The sequence below is a fragment of the Trematomus bernacchii genome, unplaced genomic scaffold (genome assembly GCF_902827165.1).
Source record: "Trematomus bernacchii unplaced genomic scaffold, fTreBer1.1, whole genome shotgun sequence".
NCBI lineage: Eukaryota > Metazoa > Chordata > Actinopteri > Perciformes > Nototheniidae > Trematomus > Trematomus bernacchii.
The window spans coordinates 836,889-849,142 of NW_022987597.1; the positions used below are offsets into that span (position 1 = coordinate 836,889).

The following is a 12,254-nucleotide window of genomic DNA, read 5'->3' on the forward strand; positions in this document are numbered from 1 at the left end:
CTTCTACTTTTACTCAAGTACAAGAACTGAGTACTTCTACTTTTACTCAAGTACAAGATCTGAGTACTTCTACTTTTACTCAAGTACAAGAACTGAGTACTTCTACTTTTACTAAGTACAAGAACTGAGTACTTCTACTTTTACTCAAGTACAAGATCTGAGTACTTCTACTTTTACTCAAGTACAAGAACTGAGTACTTCTACTTTTACTCAAGTACCAGACCTGAGTACTTCTACTTTAACTCAAGTACAAGACCTGAGTACTTCTACTTTTACTCAAGTACAAGACCTGAGTACTTATACTTTTACTCAAGTACTAGACCTGAGTTCTTCTACTTTTACTCAAGTACAAGATCTGAGTACTTCTACTTTTACTCAAGGACAAGATCTGAGTACTTCTACTTTTACTCAAGTACAAGATCTGAGTACTTCTACTTTTACTAAGTACAAGACCTGAGTACTTCTACTTTTACTCAAGTACAAGATCTGAGTACTTCTACTTTTACTAAGTACAAGATCTGAGTACTTCTACTTTTACTAAGTACAAGACCTGAGTACTTCTACTTTTACTCAAGTACAAGATCTGAGTACTTCTACTTTTACTCAAGTACAAGATCTGAGTACTTTAACTGTTGGTACTTTAAGTATATGTTGATGCATATATATATATATATTTAATCCCTTTAGTTACTTTACAGATGAATGATGTGAAATATAAATCAGACTTTAGAAGAAGAATGAATCCGCAGCTCGTTTCGCCTCCACAATCTTTTTTTGATTTTTGCAGATCGTCGTGTCGCTCCCCGTCGCTCCTCGTTTTGTTCCTCACATCGTGATGCGTCTCCTCAGCGAGCCTCTGTGATCCTGCGTGGGGGTTTATAAAAACACAAACAGCCGATCTGTGTGGACGTGATGGAAACAATGCAAATAAGATATTAAAAATTAGATAAAATTCTGCATTCTTGGACCGATTTACTGACAAATGAAAAATATTGCTTTTTACTTTATTTGGAGAAAAGGTTATTTTAGCGCATCTCATCCTTTCTAGGCCATGTGTGTGTGTGTGTGTGTGTGCGTGCGTGCGTGCGTGCGTGCGTGCGTGCGTGCGTGTGTGCGTGCGTGTGTGTGTGCTTCCTGTCCTTCAGAGACTCCAAACTACTGCTGCTGGTTTATAATGAAATGAATTGTTTCACCATGAACCACCTGGTCTGCTTTCTGTTCAGAACCAGAACTAAAAATGGAGAAATTCAGTTATCATGCTCCAAATATCTGGAACAAACTCCCAGGTCCTTTTAAACCCAGGCTTATAATGTGTTTCTGCTGCACTATTTCTTAGCGCTATTATTTTAAAGCACTTTGAATTGCTTGTGTTGAAAAGCTGCTATATAAATAAACTTGCCTTGCCTTGTGATGCATTGACTTCCTTACCTCTATCCTCTGTCCCTCCAGCTGTACATCCAGACCACCACCCTCACCATCTCCATGAACCTGAGTGCGTCCGTGGCCCTCGGGATGCTCTTCATGCCCAAAGTCTACGTCATCATCTTACACCCGGAGCTCAACGTGCAGAAGAGGAAACGCTCCTTCAAGGCCGTCGCCACCGCCGCCACCATGTCGTCCCGCCTCTCGCACAAAGCCAGCGACCGGCCCAACGGAGAGGCCAAGACCGAGCTGTGTGAGAACCTGGACCCCAACAGTGAGTTCACAAAACAGGGTCTTCAACATGTGAAAGAAACCAGATTAAAATAATGTGAATAGAGTGGTCTGTGTTAGACCGTGAAGGACGCTGACAAGGTAGACAAAAAAAGCAACATCCTTTAAAAAAAAACACATTTTAAAGCAAAACATGATTAAAATGAGCAAAACACCTGAAGTTATTATTTATAAATTGATTGAACAGAGACTAGCATTAGCAGCAGCATTAGCAGAAGCAACTCTAGCATTAGCAGAAGCAATATTAGCATTAGCAGCAACAGAAGCAACACTAGCATTAGCTGCAGCATTAGCAGAAGCAATATTAGCATTAGCAGAAGCAATATTAGCATTAGCAAAAGCAATATTAGCATTAGCAGCAACAGAAGCAACACTAGCATTAGCTGCAGCGTTAGCAGAAGCAACATAGCATTAGTATTCATATTCATATTTTGTACAATCTGTAAAGTCCACTGAGACAAATGTACCATTTTTGATATTGGGCTATATAAATAAACATTGATTGATTAGCAGTAGCAACTCTAGCATTAGCAGAAGCAATATTAGCATTAGCAGCAACAGAAGCAACACTAGCATTAGCAGCAGCATTAGCAGAAGCAACTCTAGCATTAGCAGAAGCAATATTAGCATTAGCAGCAACAGAAGCAACACTAGCATTAGCAGCAGCGTTAGCAGAAGCAACATAGCATTAGTATTCATATTCATATTTTGTACAATCTGTAAAGTCCACTGAGACAAATGTACCATTTTTGATATTGGGCTATATAAATAAACATTGATTGATTAGCAGTAGCATTAGCATTAGCAGAAGCAACATTAGCATTAGCAGAAGCAACATTAGCATTAGCAGCAGCATTAGCATTAGCAGTAGCATTAGCGGAAGCAACTCTAGCATTAGCAGAAGCAACATTAGCATTAGCAGCAGCATGTGTGTAAAACATTGGGTTTGCTGGTAACACGTCACTATCTCAGTTTGAGTTATTGTTACTTTTCCCAACATGAAAACAGCATCATTAGCATCAGCGCTAGCAGCAGGTGGAGCATTGGCAGTAGCATCATTAGCATTAGTAACGGCATTAGCAGCAGGAAATCTCATTTTATCTTTTCAAATATTGAACCTATTTCTCTAACTACTTCTCTTCTGAAATATTAGACAAACATGAAGAAACCTAATTTCCTGCTCTGATGCTCCACAGGACATCAGTTATAAAAGAGCTTCAATGTTTGCAGAAATGAAAGAAGGCACATATTGAAATGACATGTGACCCCCTCTCAGTGGGACCCCTCTCAGCACCTCTCACCAAACACTGTTTTCTCCCCTCGACAGGTTAATTTCATAATTGATCAGAGGTAAGAGCAAATGAATCTTCTTCTGCTTGGCTGTGCTGACCTTCATCTGCTGGAGGGGTTTGATTTTGGGGTGTTAGGTATTCCTCCGCTGCTCTTTACACCATCCTTCTATAGAGCGGTGCAGTGACGAGTCCTAAAACCAGGAAGTGAGTCAGCATTTCACCACTTCCTGTTCCCTGGTCTCAGAGCCAATGGGATCTCTCCATAGGATTTAGGAAAATAGCTGAACTAAGGTCTGTGGTTGAGATACATTGAAGAGACGGGTCACGTTTTGTTCTAGGACATTAAATCCATCAGCAGTGACCCCTCTGGTGATTTCTGAAGAGTTGACGTGTCTGAAAAACGATGGTTGTTACCAAGTGGCTGAATAGGACTACAGAAGTTGTGGAGGACGTTGTACGTCATTACGCCGAACACGTTAACACTCCTCTAAGTTAGTTTAGCCCTGTTCTGCTTGAAAGCAAGTACCTGCCTCCTGCTAACTGTTCAAACAAACGCTTCAACTCGTTCCATTTAGAATCTGTATGTTTGAATATGGATCTGAAGTTGGCGTGACGTTGAAGTCGTGCTGCTGGACTCGCCTGTAGTTCCTTTATAGCATCACGTTAGCATGTTGCTTCTGGAGATTAGAGTTATGATTCGAACATTATAAAAGTAGAGTAGACATGTGGAGATTATCCGGCTGAACAAAACGTGCATTTATCAAACAGGTTCGTTTTCACAGATCTTATTTCCAGCTATTTTCCAAAATCCTATGGAGAAATCCCGTTGCTTTTTTGTCGAGGGAACCAGCAGCTTACTTCAGGGTGAATACGTCATCCCTGCACCGCTCTATTGGCTCATAACTCGACATGAGGAGACGATGGGACCGTTTGAGGAGCAGATTTACAGTTTCTGCTGCTATCAGGACATTAAACTCTGCACGAGGCATGCTGCAACCAGAACGCAGTACATGTACTCAAGCACTGTACTTAAAGGGGACCTATCATGCAAAATGCACTTTTGTACGTCTTTTCTACATGAATATGTGTCCCCGGTGTTCCAGGGAACTCACCAAGTGTCAGAAAACACAACCCTCTCTATTTTCCTCCATACCCACATCTCTAAAAAAGGGGCTGCAACGGATCTGATAAAAACTGATCCAGATTTGAACACTGTCCTGACGTCAGGACGGTGGCGCTACGGCTATTGGGCCAACTCCACCAATCAGGAGGAGACAGCCACGGCCATTGCCGTTCCAAAGCGCTGGAGATGCTGTAGTACATATGCCAGGCCTGTATGTGGTGCTGTTCTCACTGAATCAGCCCTTGCTAAAACAGGGGTAAAAAAGTGCAAATTGAGCAAAATGAGGCATGGCTAAAATGCATGATCTGTTTGGTATTTTGAAAAACAAAACGTATAAATATGCCTTATATAGGTATGGTCCTACACTATATTATTCAAATATAGCATGATAGGTCCACTTTAAGTACAAGTTTGAGGTACTTGTACTTCACTTGAGTATTTTCACGGTATGCTACTTTTTACTTAACTACATTTTGGAGGCATTTTTTTTTACTCCACTACGTTTTCTTTTACAAATTGAGTTAATAGCTACTTTGCAGGTATGGATTTATAATATAGAATATAAATCGTTATGTATTATTTAGGGCTGTCAAGTTAACGCGTTAATAACGCGTTAACGCAACATTTTAACGCCACTAATTATTTTAACGCGATTAACGCATGTGTATTTTTTGTCCTCGGCCGCCCCGTAGTTTCAGAGCGAGTTTAAAACACCATCTACAAGCTGATGCTGACAGCCCCGCTCCTGCTGCCCGCTTGTGGCAGACCACACTTCCACGCTCACCGGCAGGCCCGGACTGGCCATCGGGAGGACCGGGAGGGGTGTGTGTATGTGTGGCGCGAGCGAGGCACACCTTACGTGTTGTTGTTGTTGTTAGCATCTGGTGCTAGCTAGCTGCGCTAACGGATATAAGGAGCTGTTTCAATGAAAACAGAAGAGCGACATTTCGCCGAGCACTTGACTTGATGCAGGTCGCCAGACAGTGGGACATTGTACGAGAAGTCAGCACACTCAGCACGGATAGTGCGCGCAACATGATTGCAGCGTCCACACACACACACACACACACACACACACACACACACACACACACACACACACACACACACACACACACACACACACACACACACACACACACCCCCCCCCACACACCCCCCCCCCCCCCCCCCCCCCCACACACCCCCCCCCCCCCCCCCACACACACACACACACACACACACACACACACACACACACACACACACACACATGTAATGTTCAGGTTGTTGTGTTTAATATTCATGAGAATATTTGTCATTGTTCAAATGATAATAAACAAACATATAAAGCATATTTGTCCACTCATATGTTGATAAGAGTATTAAAAACTTGAAAGATATCCCTCTAAGGTACATTTAGAACAGATACAAAAAGTGTGATTCCTTTGCGATTAATCGCGATTAACTATTTTAATCGACTGACAGCCCTACTATTATTATAGGTAAGTAATTGAAATAATCTCCACCTTTACCAAGTGAACACAAATGCATGTATATAATTATAAAACAAACATGTAATATTAGATCTAATATGGACTAAGATAAGATAAGACAGGACTTACAAAAATCCAATAAACACAGCAGCATAATAATAAAGCTGTACGCTAACAGTGCAGTAAAAAGAGCAATTAAATATCTACAGGAAACAGACAGTCACACAATTAATGTGAAATACTGTGAAAAGCAGTATTTACCTATACTGGAAAATGAGTGCTTTTACTTTTCCCCTCATCATGTCAACAAGCCACATGTGGGACAAAGAGTGTGTGTGTGTGTGTGTGTGTGTGTGTGTGTGTGTGTGTGTGTGTGTGTGTGTGTGTGTGTGTGTGTGTGTGTGTGTGTGTGTGTGTGTGTGTGTGGGACATTTTACGCCTTTTACTAGGTTTTTTTGTTTGAACAAACGATGCAGGTAAAGGACTTACATATATTTGGTTTGAATGGATTTTTTTCCCAACAAAACATCGCCCCTCGCCGGTTACACCCAATCAAATACATTTGTAGACTTTGTTGATTGATTGACATCTGACACAGCTAATGGGGGACATCGTCTCAATTTGTGGGACAAATGATTATAATAAATAACAAAGTGGGACACCTGGGGCCACACACACGCACCTACACCACACACACGCACCTACACCACACACACGCACCTACACCACACACACGCACCTACACCACACACACGCACCTACACCACACACACGCACCTACACCACACACACGCACCTACAGCACACACACGCACCTACACCACACACACGCACCTACAGCACACACACGCACCTACACCACACACACACACACGCACCTACACCACACACACGCACCTACAGCTCCTAAAGCATATCATCAAGCTACAGCCGTTGTGTATTTTATTTTGTGAAGCACTAAATGGTTTTAGAAACATCTGGACTCTTTGTTTGTAGATATCTACTAAACTAAAGCAAAGAGAGTAGGCCTGTTATACTGAGTGATATATATGATACACACTGCTCTGCTTTCTGCACGGACCTCACAGCTGTTCTCTCTGGAAACATTGCGTCGCGATGAAAGCAGTTACTAAAATAATATCCAGGGGATGCATGCAGAGCTGTGATTGGCTGAGATCAGTCCGGCCGTGCGTCACGACTCTTTGAAACATCTCTGTTCCCGGAAATGCATCCACGAAGGAGCCGTGGAGGACCGTGGAGGACCCATCAGTGTCTCCTCGGTTAGAGCTCCTCCAGAGAGCCTCCTCCACGCTCGATGCTCGATCCTCGATGTGCATTTAGAGAAATGAGATGTCCTTCAACATGGCGCGCTGAAATTCATTTCCGGGTCACTACCGGAGGACCGAGGAGTCGAGGAGTCGAGGAGTCGAGGAGTCGAGGAGTCGAGGAGTCGAGGAGGGGGATTTGATGAAATGAGAAAGGCCCCTGGTCCCCCTTTCCTCCATGCTGCAGCTCTACCACAGTCACACACTACAAAACACCCTGCAGATCCACTTCCTCCAGTGTTTCATGCAATTTACAAGACCGGTTAGATTTCTGTTTTATACTCTACAAAAACTCGACATCTTGCCAAGTATAAGTGTCTAATATCTAGTCAGAGTATGTCTCTCCACCTGATGTAAGACATCATAACTTCAGAAGTAACACTGCAGTGAGATATCAGGTCTTGTTTTTAAGAGCAGCAGCATAAGCATCAGCTTTAAAAGACAAGACAAGGCATTGCACATAAGTAGAAATTAAAGAGTAGAAATAAACAATACTAAAATGTAAACATCTCGAAATAGAATTAAAACAATGTTAAAAAGTAGGAAATATATAGTAGAACGTGAAGATAAAAGATCTATAAACTCTGACAATAATTGAACGGCTTTAGACACGATATAAAGCAGGATATTATTGACATTAAGAGTGTAGGGAAGGGTATACTAAAGTAAAATGTAGCAGCAACTTGTTCATCCTCCAGGTTGAAATCCTCCCTCTCTTAACGGCCCTCAGTTTCTTCAGATGGCTTCATCTCTGCTCTCTGATTCCCCGACAACAGAGACTTCTATATCTCTCTCACGGCTCTCAGCCTCTCTTCAGAATCCTCACAAAGGTTTCTGTATCTCCGTGAAACTCCGATAACCCCGGCTGCTCTCAGAAACAATCCTTACAGCGTTTCTTCCAAATCTCACACTTTCTGCAGCTCAGGAACTCTGCAGGTGTGTTTCTGGGGATTAGCCTTTCTCACCTGGACGGAGGCACTACTGAGAAAAGGAAGAACAAGACCAACAGTTTGGAGATTTGGAGAAAAAAAAGAGTCAGAGTTTTGAGGAAAAAAGTCAGAATTTTGAGACTTTCAGAAAAATACAGGTTTTTGAAATGTTGAATTTTTTTTTGCAAAAACTCATTTTTTTTTGTCGTCAGAATTTTTTCAAAAAAGTCAGAATTTTTTGAAAAAAAGTCAGAATTTTTTGAAAAGTAAGAATTTTTTGAAAAAAGTCAATTTTTTTTTTTAAAAAGTCAGAATTGTTTGAAAAAAGTCAGAATTGTTTGAAAAAAGTCAGAATTTTTTGAAAAAAGGCATTTTTTTTTTAAAAAAGTCAGAATCTTTTGAAAAAAGTCAGATTTTTTTGAAAAAAGTCAGATTTTTTTGAAAAAAGTCAGAATTTTTAGATAAAAGTCAGAATTCTGAGACTTTCAGAAATCAAAAATCTGGATTTGAAATTTACAGAAAATCAGTATTTTGAGAAAAACTGCAGAATTTTGAGAAAAGATTCCGCATGTGATCTCGGTGCCTCTTCACATTGTAGGCGTTATTTATACTGGGGATGCTGCTTCCACCACTTTTAGGAATGTCTAATTTTCCGATATAAAGTCATTATTTTGAGGATACTGCGTCATTATTTGGACTTAATTGTCATTATGTTGAAATACTATCTTATAAATAGGAGATACAAAAAAAAACACACATTTAATAACAAGAAGAGCCATTTATGTCTTTCTTCCATAGTTTATATCACAGACTCTGCTTTGCATCTACTTTTGGTGAGAGACAATCATTTCTGATTTCCCTTTATGGACTCAATTTAATAACTCCAGCTGTTAGACAGAATAAAACCCTCCTCTTCACGCTTCATAAAAAAAGACTCATTATAAAAGACCCCCAGACACAAACTGTCCACCAGACTCAGACAGTTTCATCCCACAGGCCATAAGACTGTTAAACTCCTGAACTCTGTGAAGAACATCCATAACATTCATCTGTTTGCATTTTGCTAATTATCTCTAAATATTCCATTAACTTGTATATAGACTCTTCTTACACTATTTATATTTTATTTGTATTAACTTGCACATCTCAAAACATTCTCTTGCACTATTTGATCTGTTTCAGTTCAGACTTCAGTTTTTCATTGATATATCTCCACTGTAGCTGCTGTGAACGAACGGGCCTCCTAGAGCACCTGGAACCGAGGGAAACTCTGAAAGAACACGCCCATTGGCTACAAATCAATATATGATTGGTTGATCAAACTGTCAATCCAAACGCTCTCATTCAGTGTGAGGGCCAGGGCCTTCTATCAAGGATAGAGAATACCTGGCTAAAGGATATTCTACCCAGAGACCCAGAACAACATCTGATTGGTTGCATTTCCTTTCTAACACAATTCTCTGAATACCTTGAAGGCCCTGACGGTTCACCACTGACGTCGCCCAGTGTCCGTGCAAAGCAGAAACCACATTGTAATGCTAACCAAGACACGCTGTCACACATGACAATAAAGCCTTGAATCTTGAATAATGTTGGACTGCTCTTCCTCTCCGCGGACACTAAGCTCTAAAGACTCCTCTCTTTATGAAGAAGACACGTTACGATAAAAGTCAGCTTTAATATGCATATTCTGCCATTTCCTCTTTTATCACCCGCCATGATTGATGATGGGCTTCTGGCTCCGAGCCGTTTGTCATCGAGGTTCAGCGTTAGATGAGGGGGGGTGGGGCGCTGCAGGGGGAGATAGGGAGAAGGTCAACACTAAAGGGTACTGCTCTTTAAAACAGGCCTGTTCTTCTTCTGTGGTGTTCCCTCTCATGTAGTGTGTTCTTTAGGTGTTAGTGCATGTAAATGGTCTGCTGAGGCTGGAATCTCTCCCACACAAAGAGAGCTATTTGTTGGTATTTCAGTGAAAATGAAGTCATCTTTATCTCATGATTTTTTCTAAAGATCAACGCACAGAAGTTGAAAACAAACACGAATGATTTTTTAAATGTTGGTGGTGTTATTACTGTCAGTGATCTCAGGCTCTGCAAACGGCACAATCCTCCTTCATGATTCAAACCGTCTGTTTTAGCTTCTAACATTTCATTTTCATGCAATCATAAACTCTCGTTTCTACGGAAGAAGATAAGGGCGACATGTGAAACGTTTTTTTAGAGCTAACCAGAAATGAATTTTTCGCAGAACTTTGAGATTTTCCGTGAAAAATAATAGAATTATTTTTTTCTAGAAATTGTAACTTCTGACAATTTTTTAAGAAAAAATGTGTTATAAGAAAAAAGTAAGAATTCTGACTTTCTGGGGAAAAACATTTAATATGTTTTATCTCAAATTTCTGGCTTTTTTTCTGTGAATTTTGAGATTTTCCGTAAAATTCTCAAATTCTGATTTATTTTGTGTAATAAAGTGTTTTTTCTTCAGAATTCTGAGGAAAAAAAGACAGACTTTTGGGGAAAAACATATTTACATTTTTGGGGGAAATGTAAGAAAAATGAATAAATATATATTTACCTCAAAATTCTGACTCTCACAAAAAATGTCACTTTGGTCAGATCTCAACAAATTGTCCACATTTGGCCCTAATCCTCTTCCGTACATTTCCCATTGATCTCAACACTAACCTCCAGCTACACTAACAGCCAAAAGACCTGACTGGAGAGCTCATATTTCATTCTCCTTTTTCTCCTCTTATTCAGGTCCGGCAGCAAAGAAGAAATACGTGAGCTACAACGACCACGAGATCTGAAGCCATCGAGCGAGAGACTGAGAAACTGAGAACCAGGAAGAAGAGTGTGTTCCCGCCCTGCCGGCTGAAATCAAGGAAAGGGAGGAGACGGGAAAGCAGGAGGGTTTATGTTATTGTTCGTTTTTCTGGTATCATGTGCTTCATTGCCCACCGCGGACTTTCAGGAGCTGAAGCAAAGCATGCTGGGACTTTCCTCTGGACTTTGAGCGCATTTACAAAGAGAGGCGAGCGAGCAGTTTGTTGTCGATGGTAAAAAATAAATCATTGTGTCCGTGATGCAGAGAAGGAACATGGCGGACGTCTTCTCTCCGCCGTTGATGTCAAACGAAGCCTCCTCTCGTCTTTAAACCGACTTCCTGTCCTCCCGAGTGTGGCTCTTTATGGCTTATATGTTCTGGTTGTTGCTTTACTTTCCTCTTCACGGTTTCTTTCAAGGCGATGATGGTTTTGACGTTGTTGATGAGTCTATTTTTGCTCTCTGCTTCTTGGATGCGCATTGTTTTTTTATTGAAGCCATATTCTCTGCTTTGAGATTTGGAGGGCTTTGTGGCGCTACCAACAGGAATCTGATTTCTGCCAACGTCTCTGAAAGGCCCTGAAAACAGGATTCATAATCTGCTTAATACTGCGACGAGCACACAAATACAACTCTGATTAGCACAAGGGTTTTCCAAAGATCTCTGCAAACCATTTCTGTTTAAAGTCAGGAAGAATTGACGTTGAAACATGGATGAAATTAAACCTTTCTTACTATTATTTGGGGACTTCTGTCAACAATGCTATTTGTACAATGATGTCTATAGTCAACAATGATGTCTATAGTCAACAATGATGTCTATAGTCAACAATGATGTCTATAGTCAACAATGATGTCTATAGTCAACAATGAACAATGATGTCTATAGTCAACCATGTCTATAGTCAACAATGATGTCTATAGTCAACAATGAACAATGATGTCTATATTCAACAATGTCTATAGTCAACAATGATGTCTATAGTCAACAATGATGTCTATAGTCAACAATGATGTCTATAGTCAACAATGATGTCTATAGTCAACAATGAACAATGATGTCTATAGTCAACAATGATGTCTATAGTCAACAATGTCCAAGTCAACAATGATGTCTATAGTCAACAATGAACAATGATGTCTATAGTCAACCATGTCTATAGTCAACAATGATGTCTATAGTCAACAATGATGTCTATAGTCAACAATGATGTCTATAGTCAACAATGAACAATGATGTCTATATTCAACAATGTCTATAGTCAACAATGATGTCTATAGTCAACAATGATGTCTATAGTCAACAATGAACAATGATGTCTATATTCAACAATGTCTATAGTCAACAATGATGTCTATAGTCAACAATGATGTCTATAGTATAGTCAAACAATGAGGTCTATAGTCAACAATGAACCAATGATGTCTATAGTCAACCATGTCTATAGTCAACAATGATGTCTATAGTCAACAATGAGTCTATAGTCAACAATGATGTCTATAGTCAACAATGAACAATGATGTCTATATTCAACAAATGTCTATAGTCAACAATGATGTCTATAGTCACAC

General features: G+C 40.2%; 1 protein-coding gene across 2 annotated transcripts in view; it reads left to right on the forward strand.

Annotated features, from left to right (window-relative positions):
- LOC117482498 (metabotropic glutamate receptor 7-like) overlaps window positions 1–11,430 on the forward strand; it is a 232,136-nt gene extending 220,706 nt beyond the window's left edge. The window contains exons 9-11 of one of the 2 annotated variants that reach the window (XM_034130586.1): window positions 1,450–1,696; window positions 3,041–3,063; window positions 10,617–11,430. In XM_034130586.1, the coding sequence (XP_033986477.1) occupies window positions 1,450–1,696; window positions 3,041–3,045 (252 nt within the window). In that variant the 3' untranslated portion in view covers window positions 3,046–3,063; window positions 10,617–11,430. The remainder of the gene's footprint in view (window positions 1–1,449; window positions 1,697–3,040; window positions 3,064–10,616) is intronic. The other variant, XM_034130585.1, reaches the window with a different exon arrangement.
- The last annotated feature ends 824 nt before the right edge of the window (window positions 11,431–12,254 follow it).